The following is a 19763-nucleotide window of genomic DNA, read 5'->3' on the forward strand; positions in this document are numbered from 1 at the left end:
TGTCCACAAAATAATGTCTACAGTTTATTGACTTTGTTACAATCTAAGGTCTGAACAAGCAACAATTATAGGTGAGAATAGGTGAGAAAAAAGACGGAACGGTTTAAATTATTCGCTATATCGAAGGGTCCATATGGTCGACTCATAAGTAAAATCATGAACAACTGTGCGATATGCTGAAAGTGTTGTACATGTGACGTTCCAAGTTGTAGTTGAGCACAAGTCAAGTGCTGCATACATTTAATCAAAATGTCAGCAACCTTAATTAATGCGAATAATAAGGAACTCGGTTGAAGAATAAAGAGCTGTAACAATATAGGCTAAATATAGTGTATAGGAAATATTAATGGTAAAACGTGCCATGTGGCCATTTATCACTGATTGTGTTTAAGAAAATTGGTCCCGCATTTCTGCTTGCAGTGATTGAACGGTATTCTTAAATGACCGTGAATGACCCAATTTCCACCTCTATTTACAGACATCTTCCCCATACGTCTAATCGTTATGGTCACTGTTCCAGTTCATACAATAGCCGGGTTTGTACAATAGAAGTCTTTGTGACTAAAGCTCCTGCTATTAATTCCTCTATAATGAACCCATTTTTACTTATCATCCTGCAATCTTGATTTAAAACCTAAGGTCAACTGGGCTGCTTAGTGCACATACACACAGAGCATGGTGGGGTGTCGGTGTGTTAAACTGCATGATGCAAAGGAGGCACGCCTGAAAGCACCTGCACTTGTTTTCTTTCGCCGATCTTTCATTTTTATTCCGTTAATTGGACACCTGTGTGGTCGTGTGTCAAAACGAATTCAGGTGGAGAATTCCAAACAGGCGTTTGGGGAATGGGAAGTGTGCATCAATACTTATTATTAGAAAATAAGGAGATTTCGATCGAACAACAGACACAGCGGCTACAACCTGACAAGGGACTCTAGTGGGCCGAGTGTGTCTCGCTATTTAACCTACCCAACCAGAGATTAGGTGGTGAAAAGGGAGGATTCAGAAACGTGTAAGCATTTGGATTTTTAGGAGCAGCAAGACCTGCGAGACAAAAGCAATTAAGAGAGAGAAGAAAAGGGGGAAAAAAAAAAAGAGTGGAAAAGAGCGAGGTTAAAAGAGAACAACCCGAAACACAAAGGAGAGGCGGAACACAATGAGTGAAGCGGACTCGGATTAGTTAGTCGAGACATGTAAAATCTTATTTAGCGTCGGTTCCGACAGCGACGCTGACGAACAGAGAAAGCAAAAGACAAAAGAACAATGAGAGCATGACAGGAGGAATAAAAGGGGACGTTGACTTGGTGAACAAAAAAGCATGTAATGTTTCAATCAAAAGTTCAGGTCCAATACTGGGGCCACAATGAAATAAACGAAAGATTCAGATTGGCATGTTACATCAGCCTGCATTAATCACACGCGCATGCACAGAATTCTTACCAACGGGGCCCTTAGCTGCTATGGCGACAGTCTCGAGCAGGACTTGGACGATACCCGCTCGTACCCGTGGCGTATCGTTACTGTGTGAGTCCAGGTGGTTCAGAACCTGCTGGATCACATGATGGGAGTGCTGCGCCTGAAAAAACAAAAACGTGAAAAAATTGACCCCCTCCACACACACACACACACACACACACACACACACACACACACACACACACACTGCCTTATCATTCACAGCCACTGAACATTCCTGCCTTCACACGTGCGCGACCGATACGAGCCGATGCGCACGCCACCTTCGCCTGCAAACCCTTGAACAAACACGTCGCTTATAGATGTGAAATTGATCGCCTCTTATCTTTAATAGTGGATGCTGAACACCTGGGATCAGCAGGCAAGAAAATCAAAGAGAAAATGGAGTGGAACAGAATGAGAGATAGTTGGTGGGAGAGGAAGGAGAGCATTTTTTTTTTATGTCTTTGTGTATGTATATATAGGTGGAGGTGTGTGTGTGGGAGGGTCTTGCCTGTATAGAGTACATTATAATTCGGAAGCAGGACACTGCAAACTCATTTGGATCCCACAAATGATGATTATCCAAATGCCTGGAAAAGAGAGTAAGAGAGTGGGTTAGTCAGTCTCTCACTGAGGCGCACACACACACACACACACACACACACACACACACACACACAAAATCAGGGCTGAACCTGCATAAACAGAACATGATTAGACACATGTTAGTATAGAAACAAATTTCAAATACAATCTTCAAGACTTCCATCCAATTTGATAAAGATGCACATGTTCATTTTGACTCAATTAATTTAGATTTTTCTAGAATTTAAATTATTTTTAGCTGCTTTATGTGTTTTTTCCCGCCAATGTCTTTGACATTAGTATCTTTAATGAGCAGTTTTATAATTACAGTGTGCAGAATGCCAAAATAACTACGACTATCTTCTCTGGAAGCACTTTTAATTAATTACATACATATTTTTTTTTTCCCCCAACAGCTATTCTAGGAACACAAAATGCTGTTCATTTTGTATGTGCATGACCTTTAAGTCTGATTAAGATTTATCATCATGGACATGATTATGAACATGGCATTTGCGCCTCATGAGCGAATCGGGCACGTGTGCTTTATGACATTGCACAGGACTGCTCATATAGCACCCCGAACACAACCAAATGATCTATTCATTCAAATACTACACTAGAAAATGATTTCTTTCATTTAGGGAATGTTATTGGTATCCACGGTGAATATGTAGAAAGATGGCTATGAAAAAATGGCTTTAATGTTTAAACTTTTTATTTATTGTCAAAAAAAAAACACCACCACCACTTAAATATACGAGGTGGTATCCAAAAGTTTCGGGACTAATGGTGATGAGTGGTGCACGTCTGTGATCTAATCATGGACAGCAAATCAGCACAAAGAGCACACGTAACATTCTGCGCGAAACTGAGCGAATCTTCCACAGCGAGAGTTGACATGACATACGGCGATGCTGAAATTAGTCTTTCGTTTTTAGTAGCTTCCAGTGCAAAAGAACATTGATGGAAGATGACAAAAGATCAGAAAGACCTTAAACGAGCTCAACCCCTGAAAATATTGAAACTAGATTCGGCTCTTGCAAACTTCGCCCTCATCCCAAAGATGAAGATCCGGCTCGAAGGTTGGCGTTTTCGACACCATTGCGGAGCTCCAGCGCAAAATCGCGGAAGGTATTTGACACAATTCATAACTCTTTTAGTCAATACTTCGTGCCTCCTTGTTTTGCCTTGATATCAGCTGTGAGCATTCTCATATAATGCCTGATGAGGATGAAGAATGCATGGCAAAGTATCAGAGACCATTTCTTTTCACTGAATCTCTCAAGATCCCTTAAATTCCAAGGCCCATGATAATGGTCAAGGCAAAACCTTTATTTAGGGGTCAGTTAAAACTCATTTTTGAGTTGATGCATGTTTGGAATCATTGTCCTGCTGGAAGATTCTAATTTAAAAGCCCATTTTGAAGTTTCTGGTAGAGGTTGTTCATTTTATAGATAAGATATATATAAAAGATATATATATATATATATATATATATATATATATATATATATATATATATATATATATATATATATAAAATCTATAAGTTTCTATTGGTTAAATACCCCTTTATTTAATTTTTATTTAATTGTCTGTTTTACTTGTACTTTGTTACTTATATTTTGTTATATTATATCTATACTTCTACACTGGAAGCTCCTTTCACCAAGTCAAATTCCTTGTTCGGATAAACATACTTGGCAATAAAGCTGTTTCTGATTCTGATCTTTGTGTGTAAATGTAAATTTAGATGAGATGAAAATTCCAGATATACAAAAATATTGCCTTCAACCCAGTTTTCTAATCTAAAATTAGTCTAAGCCAAATAGGACTTGTATAGTAAAAATTCACTTGATTTGTCAAGTAAAGTCACCCATTATTTAAAGTAAAACACTACAATATTACACAGCTCACATTTCTGTTCATGTCGATTATGTCAATACTAATTCCTCTCATTCCCCAATTACAATTTTTACAACTTGGAAAAATGCTTTCAATGTGTTTTTTGTGTTGTTGTTTTTTTTTAAACATGAAACAAACAAGTGTTTTTTTGTCTTTTTTTAATGCATGCATCTCAATCAGCTCACTAGTTCAGTAGTCAGAGGAGGGACTCAGAAAGTTAGACATCACCCTGAAATAATCCCACAATGCATTGCAAAACCCAGGGAGCATCAAGTTCCATTGCTGGAAAAGATGCCATATCTTTTGGTGCCTCTCAGCTCGAAAATATCATGGACAAACGTCAAATGTAAGTCACTTGTTATTGTGTCTCTCGAATGATTACTTACGACAGTCATTTTAAACGTTCACATTTTATCAGTTTTGGAGAAAGTACACAAACCATGTAGTTGAGTTAAAGTAAAGAAAATCTTTCTTAAAAATTACTCCAGTAAAAGTGATTCTTCAAAGTTTTACTTAAGTAAAACTACAAATCAATTTGCCTTCCAATGTACTTAAGCATCCAAAGAACTATAATTTATTATAGCTATAATGTTCCTATTATGATTTTTGTCGCAGGACTCTTTGTTTAATCAACTCGGTTGATATGAAAAGACTCAATGTTACTCTCAGCACACCGATCTATTAGTAAAATGATATTAATGAGTCAAACACTGATTGAAATCTATAAAAAGTATCATGAGGCCAAAACTTTCTTTTTCAAGTACTTAGAAAAAAAAAAATTACGCAAATAAGGCCACGGGGGTGTTGTGGCGAGTTCGAGTAGGGAGTTTCTTCCATCATTTATTCCTCTCTAAATGTTCTGCTCGCTGTTGAACTGATGCTGAACTGTATGTTGGTGTTAAGTAGAAACCACCAATCAAAACAAGTTCAAAACAGAGCATGTGCTCGACCCTGATTGGTGGCTTGCTGTGTGCTTGACCAGTTAAGTTTTTATCCCCATAAATAAAAAGGAACGCCTGATTTTTTAAATGTAGTTGAGTAAAAAGTAAGAGATTTGAAATGTAGTGAAGTTAAAGTCTCCCCAAATGTTAAGTACAGTTATGTAAACAAGCTACTTCGTTACCGTCCTCCACTGTATTCTATATATACGGTTTGTTGCTTGTTTAATTCAACGACTTGAGTGGTTCTCCCATGTAGGAGAAAATGACATGTATTGTCACCGAAAAGAGTCATCAGTGTCCCAATGTGTAGTCAGACAGGGTCCTTACCAGTGCACCACCCCTAAATTTATGACCTACGGAGCAGATTGAGACGCACCCAAAGTATCTGGCTGTGCTGGGCGCTTACCGGATTCCACCATGTTGTCCTTTCTGAATAGAGACAGTGCGGTGTGCAAAGTAGAGTCTATAAATAAAGACTAACAGGAGGACCATGTAAACACAGACAAGCAGCTTAGCCAGAACTGCAGTTTTCCAAACAGATTTTTTTTTTCTCCCACAGACACATAATACAGTTATGCTGAAGCCATTTTTTTATATTCTATTTTTCACCCAGTTTATTTGTGCCTACTGTGTTTCCCCGAAAACAAACCCTAATTAAGATCGTCAGCCGGCATTTACGGTAGAACAATAGGTCCGGTTTAAATAAATAATAAATAATATGATAGCGGTAATATCAATTCAATTTCCAGAAAGTATTTGTAAATACCCAAACCGGTGCTTATGAATGACAGGTATGGTAAACAGATGACCAATCAGTGTGCAGGTTGTATTAGGTTGTGCCTATGAATCTTCAGAATTCGTGTTGATAATGAGAGCGACATGATAGATTGCTAGATAGATTTCTGTACCATACATAAATAAATGTACCAGTAGATTGTTGTACATAAAAATATATGACATCCCCGAATATAAGCCTGACCTTTGTAGCAAAAATGTATATAAGACCTGGTCTTATTTTCGGGGAAACGGTAGTATGAAATAAAACAACATTACCCCCTGCACTTTAAATAGACAATTAATACTTATTTATAATTACTGCACAGTTACAACTTTGGAGCATGAAGTATATTAATAACCATTCTCCATTTGCGTGCTCCATATTGGCATTCCCTGTTTTATTTTCTTCATCTTCTACATTTCCTTCCCCGTGCCTTTCCCACTTTCCTCGTTTCCTTCCATCATCCTCTCTTTTTCCTCCCTTGCCTGCCTGTAGTCTCCATGGTGACGTCAATCTGCCCCCAATCTGAGCTATTTTAAGAATGGCTGGAAGAAAGCCTCCCCAATCCTTCCTTCCATACCTCTCTCTCTCTCTCTCTCTCTCTCTCTCTCTCTCTCTCCCTCCCTCCCTCCCTCTCTCCCCCTTCACCTTTATTCCCTATCAAAGATACAGATCTGTCCCCTAAAGATTAAACCTTTCTTCTTTCTATGCACTTCAAAACCTTCCTCTCGACAGACACCTAGACACACACACACACACACACACACACACACACACACACACACACACACACACACACACACACACACACACACACACACACACAAAAGCTCAAACGCTCGATGGGAACAAGCTGTTCAAAAACACGCCTTAATGTGAGGATGTTAACTAACCAACACACAAATTAGCATATAAACAGATACAAACAAAAACTCAGAGTTAAATGAATTCAAACACACACTGGGTGTGTGTGACATTAGAGAATTTGTTCAAAGGGAGATGTGTGTCACGGGCCGGAAAGGCTGAATGCAATGCTTTGATATTCGCTCCCCACAGTCATCCAGATTTGGCCCTAATTGGCCAATAACTAAGCAAAGACAAAAGCATCTCATTAACGAGTCTTGACGGCACAAATAGAGCACATTAGCCCCGGCATTATCTGTCAGATCCTGGTGTTAAAAACCCCTGACTGAAGTTCTAGGTGTCTTTTAGAAACTGGCAGTTGTAAAAACGATGTGTCTGCTGTTGAAGGTTGGACAATACATATTAAGGTGGAGCGTATATTTTTTAAATATTCAGTATTTGATAGAGTCTTACGTGTGTGTGTGTGTGTGTGTGTGTGTGTGTGTGTGTGTGTGAATTACATGTTTCTCTGCCTTCTAATAACGAAGCTGCTGGGGTCGACTCATTGTGTCTTTCCTCATTATATTTCTCACCTTTTCTTCCCCACTGCCTCTCCATCTTCTGCCCCGGCCCATTTATCAAGTGCAGTAATCCCCAGCATTACCGCGGTCCGAATCTGGCGCCCCCGGTTTATTGCGGAATAGCGTTTGCCACATTCATTTGTTTGGCTGGTTTTCCCGGTCTCTCGCGGATAGCAGCATAGACCAAAAAACTTATAGGGAATTGTTTTTATGGAGTTTTAATGTAGAAATTATGAAATTTATTAATAAAAAAGATCATTGTTAATTATAAAATGAAGTAAAATGTTACTACTGTACAGCACATGTACTCACTATAAATGTGATACAGCATAATGTATTCCTACAAATTAACACAAAAGTCATCTCACTGTATTCTTGCAAATGTTTTCTGTGTGTGTTTAAAGTGTGCGGGAGGATAATTTACGAACTGAACAATTTTTAAAAAATGCATTTGTGGGGTGGCATCCGTTTATCTGTATGCCGCGGCTGCAGCTGTTTATGAGGCAGTGATAATACAGAGCACGGGATGAACTAAACAAAACTTACGTGTTCAACCATTTAGCCAATCAAAATCGAGTATTCAGAATTGCCCGGCTTAGCTATGAGTCAAATCACGTTCTTAAGATTACAAAAGGTTCAGTGTTTATGCGAATATTCTAAAGGTAATAAAGGACCTAAAACCAACTGCTTCTGGCTAAGATTTGGCCTCAAAACGCGTCGAAGAGTTGAAGCAATTGAAATGCAAGAACGTGGATTTATTTATTTCCTACAAGCTATCTGGATTTGTTTGCTATAATGTTCAGACTCTGTAGAAGCTGTTAGTAGCCCATGAATATATATACTATACATCTGGTTACTAAAGTTACTAAGTCTAAACAAGGAATAAGTGCACCATCTTTTTCTTTTCACTACAAACCATATTACAAATTCATGCACTTTTCCAGCACTTCACACTTATTTCCTAACAGTAAACATCAAAACTACACATCACATAAATCTGATGGAAAGGCCTGAAAGAAAAGACAGAGATTTTACACTGGCTGTGTGTTTGTCCATTTGCTGTATTTTTAATGGTAATGTCACAGTGTCAGGCCTCTGTGAACCACCAGGTGCAAATGATAAATATCGAGTTGCTGATTTATGTCGATGGTTACACAAGGTTACGTTTTTGCTTGTAACTGTTCACCCCATCCCCCTGCTGCCTGTCATTAAGTTTTAAATCCACTGCGAATATCAGTTTAACCTCAGACGCTGACATTACAGTCTACTCCATTAAGAGAATTTATGAGTCACGGCAGAAAGAGACGGCACACTGAAATGCTAATCGCTACAACATGCTTTTGCTTTCTACTACAGTCCACTTGAGATGAAATGATTAGGATGCTCAAGCATGTGAATGAAACGTACATGCCAAAGCCACACTTCTGAAGACGGTTGAATAGCTCACACGATAGCGCTTTTTCTACAGTGGTGCTTTGATGGTGTTTAGATGCTGCTGTAGAAATTGTACTTACACCAGCACGGGCCGAACAGCGTTGTTCATGTTTCCATAGGCAGCGCGACCAAGCAACTCCCGAAAGCAACTCTCGGCCAGGGACGCCGGGTTCTCCTCTCCTCCACTCCTGAGACAGAGAAAAGGGGAAATTTTAAGATACTGAACAATGGATATAAGACTCTTTGTTAGAAAGGAATCAGCGCATTTATGGGTTTTGTGGTCAAGAAATGCATTGAATGTCTATTGAAATGAACACTATAAAAAAAAAATAATACAAAAAAGAGAAATAGTCAAATTTAAGACTTTTTAAGACCATTAGATATAAAATTCAAGACCAACAACACGACAAAAAAACACACACACACACACACACACACACACACACACACACACACACACACACACACACACACACACACACACACAAATAAGTTGTTAGCAACTGGCCCTAAATAACATTTTGTCAAGCCAAATATCGCTAAACTTGCACTCCCCCTCCTTTATCAAAAAATGTAATCTGTGGTACAATACAAGAGAGATATGCGCCAATCTGAATGTTGGACTCATTTGTAGCTGTAATACAGTGAATTATATTTGGACTAGTAAAAGAAAGAACTACAACAGTCACGAAAACTAACACACAAACATTCTATAGTGCTGTGGGAGCATTACAATGAACATTAGAGGTAGTGTTACATAGACATAAAAATATTAAGACCTTTTTTTCATTTATTTAAGACCTAGAACACCTAGTAAGACTTTTCAAGGCCTAAAATTTTGATGTCGGTACCACATGAGCTGGTCTCCTGCGATTGTCACACCAATAGTCTCTACAGTGTAACAAAAAAAAACATCCCATTTGTAAAATATCTGTAAGATGAAATACAGTGTGCTTGAAGGATGTTCCTAATAAACTGGACGATCATTGTCATCATGAGATTTTGTTGATCGGTTTAACCTGGAATGTGTTGGAATGATTGGTCTGCAAGCATTAAAGGGTTAAGAAGTGTAAAGTGTTAAGGAGAATAAAATGTTTCTACAAGGTCATAACTGACATTTTGTTTTTCTATCAATAAATCTACACAAAAACATGGCACACGCGCACACGCGTACACGCAAACCCTTCACGGATCGATGATGTACCGGCTGTGAAATACAAAATGCATGAGCCGGCAGCGGTCTATATTTAACAGGAGGTCATTGGGGAAAGAGCTTCTAAATACAGAGAAACCATCCAACGTCTCTCAAATGACAAAAAGCCAATTGCACACTAGACATGGACAAAAGTGTATGGTTATGAGTCTTAAACATTTTGGCAGAGTGCATTATTATTTTTTTTTGTCCTTTTACTCTGTTGTTCTCTCGCACAGTCGATGGTATTCAGCTCACATTTAGCTCATGGAAAGCAATTAGTAACACCAGACGCATTTAAGCTGGTCGGTGTGCACAGCTACAAGCACCAGAACCCAAACACACACCTTCATTTTCCTCTGTATTGTGTCTCTTCAGATTTCTACATCTACAAAACACATGTTATTCCTATTTATTTTGTGTACAAAACAACATTTTTCTAGAGATATTTATTACTAGAAATATATTGAAAAAGCAGAATTCTAACGGTGTTAGCAGGCAATAAAGACGATAAAACCAACAAGCTTTTGTACACATGCTGCATCCCAACCAAAGACCAGTAATAAAGCAGCAGTAGGAAATAGGAAATGGTCCTTTTCAGAAAAAAATATTCATTTAATTTTACTGATATAGATGCTGCCATGCTAGTGCACCATGCCAGTTAATATCTGCCTGACCCACACCACACACTTCAAACAAGAAGAAAGCTATTGAAGAAACATTATTTTAGACAACTGACCTTGCTGAGACCTTGAGCCTGTTCAAATCGCTTCAGTACTATGAATCAGTTCATCCATCTTCATGAACAGACAGATGGAAAAATGGACTGATAGACAAAAAGCTCTGCCCTCAATACGATTGTGTATGAAATATATTTGACTAACAAACATAACAGAAACATCTCCTTCCAACACCTGACCTTATTGTGACCTTGAGCCTTTTAATTCCAATATCTAATGTGCTCGCCTGCTGGTTACAGTGATCATTTCAGATAAATCCGAACAACATTCAAGCACTTGCTCTCACAGATAGATGGATGGATGGATCAATGAATGGATGGATGGATGGATGGATGGATGGATGGATGGATCCCACATGTGTGCATAATTGATAGAGGCTGATCAATACCGCTGATCAGCTTCCAGTGCCTTCATCAGAAGCAAAAGGTCTTCATACACAAAAAAACTGCACACATTCCCTATGCACAGGCACACAGATGGGACCATTATTGGCAACACATCTGCATTCTAAACATGTGCGTTCTCGACACACACACTACTCAACAAAAAAACAACAAGTTAATGGAATAGAAAAAGGTCCATATGTCTAATGCAATGGTGCAAAACTGTATAAAATGAAAATGTATCTTGTCCATGATTAACACATTTGGAAACAATTTTTTCCCAGTAGTTCACACGTGAGGTCTAAATCAGTTTACACCACAGCAACCGTAAACCCATGCAAACCGATTTGTTGCAGTGTGCTGTGTATAGTCTGAGCACTGACAAGCGGACCTTCAGCTCCTACAACCTCTAAAGCAATGCTGCAGCACTCATGCGTCTGTTTTCTGAAGCAGCTTCTGCACCTGAAGCACAGCACGAGCAAAGACCTCAGAGAATCTTTGCCATGAGGTGCCATGTTGAACATCCAGTGGTCAGTATAAGAGAATTGTACTCAAAGCACCAAATATTAACTGCTCTAATACAAGATGCACAGATCTGTATGGTCCTGTCAAGCAGACAAAAACATGAACATGATGAATAGGACATGTGGCTTTGCACGATTACACAGCGTAGAGCTGTTATCACTTACGGTGTACTCACTTTTGTTGCCAGCTATTTAGAAAATAATGGCTGAATGTTGAGTTATTTTTAGAGGACAGTAAATCCGTACTGCTATACAAGCTGCACAATGACTACTAGTGTACTCAATTTTGTGCGATACTATATATATAGTGGCAATAGATTAATATTTTTAATTGTGATTAATCACAACTTAATCACACATTTTTATCTGTCCTAAATTGTATTCTAACTGAATACTTTTCTTATTTTTAATACTCTAATCAACATAGGCATGAGCAAATATGGATGCTTTATGGAAATGTATGGTTATTATTAGTAAAACCATATTCAACATAGAGAAGAATTTTTGAAGAAAATTGTAATGTAAATGTAATGTATTGTAAATGTTTTAAAGTAATTATGGTGTTTAAAATTCTATAAATCAATCATCAGGACACCAAAAGGAACATTTGCTATGTTTCCACGCAGACGATTTTAATTGCTGGATGTGTGCCTCATAACTATAAGATTTAAGTGCTTGATTTGAGACTTGGCGTATCAGTAATGTTTAATGATATATATATATATATAAATAAGAGAGAGAGAGAGAGAGAGAGAGAGAGAGAGAGAGAGAGAGAGAGAGAGAGAGAGAGAGAGAGAGAGAGAGAGAGATTAAAATAATATATTGTCTATAATATATTATATTAATCTATATATTAATATATAATATATAGATATAATATATATCTCTCTTTAAATCAATGCAATGAGCATGCTCATCCATCAGGAGGGGCTTTGACAGGAAGTTCACTACTTTGGAATTGTACAATAATATTCTGTGTGCTATTTACAGCTCAGACATTTGTTGATATTCGCCTTCTCCATATTTCTTTCCTCAGCCATAAATTTCAGCACTAATAGAGTTAAACCATGTGGATATGACAGGGACTTGCTCTCTCTTTATCTGCAAAGGTCATTTTACTTACTAGTAAGCAACCTAGAAAAATATAGAAAAATTAAATATAGGGGTTGACAAAGTTTGCTTGGACAGCTTGTTTGCGTTTACATTGGGCTGTTCGGCTAGACACGCCCACAACACCCCTATCACCCTGCCCCTATGTCACTTTGTTCAGAAACAACATGGCTGAAAAGCTCAACCAGATTTCAGTTCCGAAAATCTGATTTACATACACATTTCTGACATTTATACAACTGAGCAGTTCAGAGCATTACATTTTCCATCCACTTGAACTGGGAGACCCAAACTTGTTCCATTTCTATTTATAGCATTTGGCAGATTCTCTTAATTAAAGCAAGTTGCAACTATCTCATTTATTCAACTTAGCAGTTTAGGGTTAAGGGCCTTGTTTAAGGGCCCTTGAGATTTAACCGCACCGTCTTCCGGTCAGAAGTTCAACCACATTATTCCTGGTGAAGTGGAAGAAGCTGAACTGAGAATTTCCAATGTGCATTTGGATTTCAGGCACTGCTTTGAATGAACCACGGTTATAGGGATCTATCTAAAACTATTTAACCTGTGCTGCAAATAATGCTATTGATCCTGACAGTCAACTTCAAATCCTACATGAATTTAATATACCCATCACTTTTCAAACAGACAGAAGACACTCCAGAAGTCAATGCCTAATTTCACGTGTTTATAAGTGTGTGACAAGATTAGAAAATAGGTTTAGTGCAATTAGGGCTACATGATCCTGAGGTGATTTTTTTTTTAATATAACTATATACACACACATCTGAATTGTGCAATTCATTAACATTTTTAGCATTTGGCAGATTCCTTTATTTAGAGTGACTCACAACTGACCAGGTGAGGGTTGAAGGGCTTTGCTCAACTCATGGTTTGGTTGCGCTAGTATTTGAACCCATGACCATCCGATTCAAAGTCCAATTCCTTAACCGCTGAGCTTCCACCTACCTAATTCAATTCAGCTGACATTTTCAAAACCATTCAAAGCAAATTAACAATATACATTATATATTAGGGCTGTCAATATTAACACGTTAGCGCAAACGCGTTTGAAGGGCACTCATTTTATTAACTCGCGATTAATGTAGCAAGCCTTTCTGTTTGACCATTTTTATTGAAAAATATAAATAAATATAAAAGAGCAAAATTAAAAGCGTCAAGGCAACACGCATTTATTCACGACGTCCGTTTTTTACTCAGAATTAAAAAAATATATTATTAACTCCACCGGAAAATACACATTACAACTCTAATAGCAAAAGTTCTGTGTGGTGTCCTGATGATATACAGTACAGACCAAAAGTTTGGACACACCTTCTCATTCAAAGAGTTTTCTTTATTTTCATGACTATGAAAATTGTAGAGTCACACTGAAGGCATCAAGGGCTATTTGACCAAGAAGGAGAGTGATGGGGTGCTGCGCCAGGTGATCTGGCCTCCACAGTCACCGGACCTGAACCCAATCGAGATGGTTTAGGGGTGAGCTGGACCGCAGAGTGAAGGCAAAAGGGCCAAAAAGTGCCAAGCATCTCTCGGGGAACTCCTTCAAGACTGTTGGAAGACCATTTTAGGTGACTACCTCTTGAAGCTCATCAAGAGAATGCCAAGAGTGTGCAAAGCAGTAATTAAAGCAAAAGGTGGCTACTTTTCCAGCTGCATCCTTTACTTTCCGTTGGCTCCGTCTCGACTATTTTTGCTTTTGGAAGAGCGCTTTTTTCCCTGTTTGAGGGTTTGAAAGCAGTGAGCGAAGGACATTCACCAGAACTACGAACACACCCTACAGTAAACACATTAAGGTACTTAATTTATCTACTATGGCGAACATCCAGTTCACTCAGTGTGTGAAGTGTGACATGTTTAGTCAGTCTTTCTCCGTTGTTAGCGATAATTTTATCTGTGAGAAGTGTAAGCTAGTTTGCTCTTTGACGGAGAAGATCTTAGCATTAGAGAAGCGCATCCAGAGTCTAGAGAGAAGTAGTGAGTGTGAGAGCAGTCCAGGTTCTGCAGGGGAAAGTCTGGATGCCCTAGGTGAAGGTAATATTCCCCCGACTCCGGCATTAGAGCCCTCGCAGCGGGGCAAATGGGTGACGACTCGGCGGCATACTCGCAAAGCCAAAGCTAACGCTAAGGCTCGCCCACGGGAGCACCATTCCTCTCCGCTTCGCATGTCCAACAGGTTTGCTCTCCTCAGTAAAGCAACCGCTGAGAAACCTAAAAGAGCTCTGGTTTTAGGAGACTCCATTCTGATGCACGTGAAATTAGCTAGACCTTTAGGGGCACCAGCAGCACAGGTTATGTGTATACCGGGAGCCAGGGCGCCGGACATAGCAGGTCAGCTTAGATTCTTAGGAAAGCACAGGTTCTCTAAGATAGTTTTTCACACAGGAGCTAATGATATACGCCTTCGACAGTCAGAGGTTACGAAGAGTAATATTATAGAGGTGTGTAAATGCAGTAACATGCTCTGGCCCCATCCCAATGCGATGTGGCGATGTAGCCTACAGCAGGTTATGGTCGCTGAACTGCTGGATGTCCGAGTTGTGCTCCAAAAATAATGTGGGCTTCATTAATAATTGGAGCATTTTTGAGGGCAAGGCTGGCCTGTTAGGGCGGGACGGTATCCATCCCACCCGGAAAAGTGCTGCTCTCATTTCTTGTAGTATAGGTAATAGTCTCAGAACAGCACTAGTTAACAAGTGACTGTCTAGAGCCAAGGCCAGGGAGCAGACAGACAGGCTAAACCGACCGTCTGCTAGCTGCACAGAGTCGTCACTCAGGATCCACCATATTGAGACTGTGTCTGTCCCCCGAGCAAAACCAAAATATTGGAATTATCAGAAAGTCTGTTTTAGTAACCTGATTAACATTAAATTAAATAGGACTGAACGCACAGCGATACGAGCTCGACCACGGAACGAATTAAACTCATAGGTCAAGGTACCACTGTATTTCTCTGGGAAGTTTATCTTTTGTCATCGTCGTGCGCCACCGGTGGAAGTTTTTCTTCCGATGCCTTGCAGCTCAGAACACAGGTGAAGTGCGTTTTTTCATTTCCGTTCAGACATTTCATTGGTCTAATGTTATGTCGCTCAGTTTTTTGGCTTGAAGTTTGTGAAACAGGGAAAAACCCAGGAAAAATCCATAAATAAGCCGCTTCGTTGTTTAAGCCGCGGGGTTCAAAAAGTGGGAAAAAAGTAGCGGCTTATAGTCTAGTTTATTGTCTCCGCTACGCACTTCTGAGTGAATTTTTTATTATTATTAAACTTGAAAACATACACAACAATGCCAGGGGTAATAAAAAAAAAAAAGAATAAATAAAACTAAAATACAAAAATATAAAACCAAAGGAAAAAAACTAAATAAAAAGAACATGAACATATGCTAAAATAAGGAAATGTACAGTGCATGTGTGTGTGTGTGTGTGTGTGTGTGTGTGTGTGTGTGTGTGTGTGTGTGTGTGTGTGTGTGTGGACACAGAGAGGAGAAAAATGACTGTATGAGTATGCCTATGAGTCATTCATGTCTTGCAAGTTGAAGAACAGGAAGAAAGAAGTTGATCCAGTCAACACAATGTGCAAATATGGGCAGATATGGATGTATAAAAATAAACAAGACACTCAATTATTTCAAACTTTATAAAGATTGAAAGAAAACTGAAGCACGGAAGGGAAAACTCAAACATGGAAGCATGCAAAACTGTGGGCAGATTGAATAACTTGTAAAAGCCTTGAACATTCATAGTCTTAGAGAACACTGGAGGTTGTCCATCAAACTACAGAGGCAGTAGAGTTCACAAGCACAAATGCTGAAAATAAATGTATCATAACCCCATGTCCATTACAAGCAAAGCAGCATTTCTGTATGTTTTAATTAACAGCAATAGTTCTGCAATCACGATTTTTACTGAATGAGTGAATGAAGGCATGCAAAAACGTGCAGAAAACATCTGGATCACTATACGGATTATTTATCTTTATTACACCAAATAAAAGCACATCTATGAATCATCTTTTTGGCTTTCTACCGTATGAATCCAACCTCTCAAGTACTTCAACTTACAATTGAGCTTCACATAAATTTGTGGACACCTGGCCATAAGATTTGTGTGTTTTTGAAGACATTCCCCTTTCACATTTATACTTAATTTACTGTTATAATAACCTTCACTCATCTGGGAAGATGTTCCACTAGATTTCTGGAGTGTGGCTATGGAAATTTGCGCTCATTTAAAGACAAGGCTTTAGTAAAGTCTACAGTATTCCACTCCAAACCATATTAACCGTGTCTTCATGAGCCGGCTTTGGGCGCTGGAGCATTTTCATGCTGAAGCTTCTTTGGGTCTCCTAATTCAAGTAATGGGAAAGATTTAATAATACTGTATTCAAAGACACCCTATACAATTGTGTGCCTCCAACTTTGTGGTGCCTCCAAATATCGTGAGCGATATACAGTATTGCGCGTCACATAGATGATCAGAAACAAGTGGATCTGTTCATTGATTGCAATATATCTCTGATCACTGTTCTGTTTTTGTTTGTATTATTTCGCAGATTACTTCACGAGGCTTCCGTCTCGAATCTGAGTCATGGCACGAGTCACTCGACATGGGGATGAAGCGTGACTCAAGTCTTTGGCAAACTGCATGTTTGCTGTGAAGATGGGAATGTGCTAACTTTCCCCAAATGCTGCATAGAGAGATGCTGTTTTTGCAGTGGCCTCAATCTGAGGATTGTTCGTTTTTTCCGTTCGTTTTTTTTTTTCTTAAAAAAAAAAAAAACTCAGAACAAGAGCTTGAGCTTATGCCATAATACGTCAATAATTTGTAGAAAGAAAATTCCTTAAATTACTATGTTACATTAAAGCACGTGTCAAACTCGAGGCCTGTGGGCCACATCTGGCCCGATGTACAATTACATCTGGCCCGCGAGATGATTTTATATAAATCTATTATTATTGTTATTAATGTCCTGGCGATATGAAGCGCTGATAACACAAACTACACATCCCATAATGCAGAGCTTCAGCGGCCTTACTGAACCCTATTACTTATTTAACCCTATTGTAAAGTTATTGTGAAGACCCTCACAATGGCGAAGAGAAAAGTGGATTCTGAAAACTGAGCCTATTAAAACAGAGCCTATTAAGACTGTAATTAAGGAATTGAATCTCAGACGGAACTACGAGACAAAACATCAGGAGAAGCTGAAAAACCTGAATACAGAGCAGAAGATACAGAAAGTAAAAGAGTTAAAGAAGAATCTGACATTTCAGCAGACGTTTTTCACCAGAGCAAAATCACAAAGTGAAGCTGGTGTGAAAACAGAGATCAGAGGCACATCAGCCGCTTATTTACTGAGGGAGAGTTTCTGAAGAGCCGCATGATAAAGCTGTGAGATGTCTGGTGTCTTACTCGAGATATTTTTATGGAGAGCAAAATATTTTAAGTTATATAAAGTTTAAGATTATTTTTTATAAAATGGCATAAGAGGAAAGAAATCTGATTGTTTTGATTTGTTGTTATTTTAACATTTACTTAAAAGCGCAATTTGTATTGATTTGTTCAGGGGTTTTTTGCAGCATGTTCATATTTCTAACTTTAATAATTTTGACAGGAAATATTTTTATGGAGAGCAAAATATTTTAAGTTATTCACTGTTCGGCCGGTGACCTAAAGTGTGCTTTGAGTTTTGGACCCCTGTGTAATTGAGTTTGACACCCCTGCATTAAAGCGTTCAAGCAACTGACATTGAAACTTATTATTAATTTAATTCTATTCAGTTAAATGAAATTTACCTATTTAGTATTTGTACAGCAAACAATGGACACTGCCCCAAAGCAGTTTTGAATGGCCTAATTAAACAAATAAAATAATTAATTAATTAAAATATAAAAAATATAAATTTCTTCATCATAAGTGCATCAATAAGTGTTTCCATAATGAGCTCCCTGAGGAATATACAGAAACACAAGATTATATTTATTACTTGTTTAAAGCTGCACACTTCTCTGTAACACTTCTCCCATTAGTTCCAGATTAAAATTGTAATACCCGTCACATTAGTACAAAAAAAACTTTTTTTTTTTTTTTATATACTAATACCCAAAAGTGTTTTTTAATGGACTGATAATAGACATATCCATTGACTGTGAAGGCCGATAAATAACACTGATCTCATGTTTAATGTCACCAGTTGTCATTTCATGTTGATTTAACGTTCATGAAACCAGTTTAAGTCGACTATTTTTGCTTTGTAGCCATAAGAAGACTGCAAATATTGACCATGAAAGCATGTACCTTCAACAATATTTAAATAAACAGTGGTGTTCAAATGATGATTGTATTAACAGGCACAAAATGGATTAAGCAAACATTCCTACATTCCCCCTGTAGATTTGGCGTTCTGTTCTTGGCAGACAGAATTAGAACCCTTTACCAATGTGACCGTCTGCTCTTCCAGCCTATTCACCCCAAGGTTTGACATGTTTGATCATCCTGCACTGCTTTTCTGCTTACGATGTTTATACAGAGTGGTTATCTGAATTAATGTAGCATTTAATGTCTGCTTGAACCAGTCAGGACCTTCTCCAATTGTCAACACGGGCCACCCCAGCATTTGCAACGGCCCACTGAACAATGCCAGAGGCATATTTCGAAGATTTTATTTCAAATATGTTTTACTCATATCCTATCTGCATTTGATAATAAAGATAGTTGAATCGGCAACAATCCATATCGATAGTTTTTCCAGCATCCGGTACGCTGTCTTTACGAGAGAGCGGCCTCTAGAGGTGACTCTTTAATGCTGTTTGTTTTGACACGAGAGGTTGTGCGCTGCACGGAGAGCACTATATTACATTTATTATTTATAATGTATTCATTATATTTATTAATGAATATAATTATATTTATTTCCTTTAGCACATTTCATTTTCATTATTCAGTAGTTTATTTTTTTATAAAGTTCAGTACTATTTTATGTGTTATGTTTATTTTTTTTTATCCGCCATCCAATTTTTTAATCGGTGGATTAATCAGTTTACAAAAATTTGTCTGCAAATACAATCCAACCTAGCTATCGGTAAAATCCATCAGTCGACCTCTAGTTATGACAGTAGCCTAATTATTTGTAAGATACACCCACCAACCATATGCATAAGTAAGTAAAAGTTTTGATTTCAATAGCAATGAATGAAAAAATGCCATTGGGCCCTTATTTAAAAGGCTATACGTCTCTTGAAAAGTAAAAGCAAATGTGTGTATGATGCAT

General features: G+C 38.3%; 1 protein-coding gene across 3 annotated transcripts in view; it reads right to left on the reverse strand.

Annotated features, from left to right (window-relative positions):
* efr3a (EFR3 homolog A) overlaps nt 1–19763 on the reverse strand; it is an 83344-nt gene that overhangs the window by 24613 nt on the left and 38968 nt on the right. For all 3 annotated transcript variants that reach the window (XM_083525653.1, XM_083525652.1, XM_083525651.1), the window contains 3 exons: nt 8609–8716; nt 1970–2048; nt 1441–1576 (listed from right to left, as the gene is read on the reverse strand). In XM_083525653.1, coding sequence (XP_083381779.1) covers nt 1441–1576; nt 1970–2048; nt 8609–8716 — 323 coding nt within the window. The remainder of the gene's footprint in view (nt 1–1440; nt 1577–1969; nt 2049–8608; nt 8717–19763) is intronic.

Source organism: Silurus aristotelis (genome assembly GCF_946808225.1).
Source record: "Silurus aristotelis genome assembly, chromosome: 22".
Taxonomy (NCBI): domain Eukaryota; kingdom Metazoa; phylum Chordata; class Actinopteri; order Siluriformes; family Siluridae; genus Silurus; species Silurus aristotelis.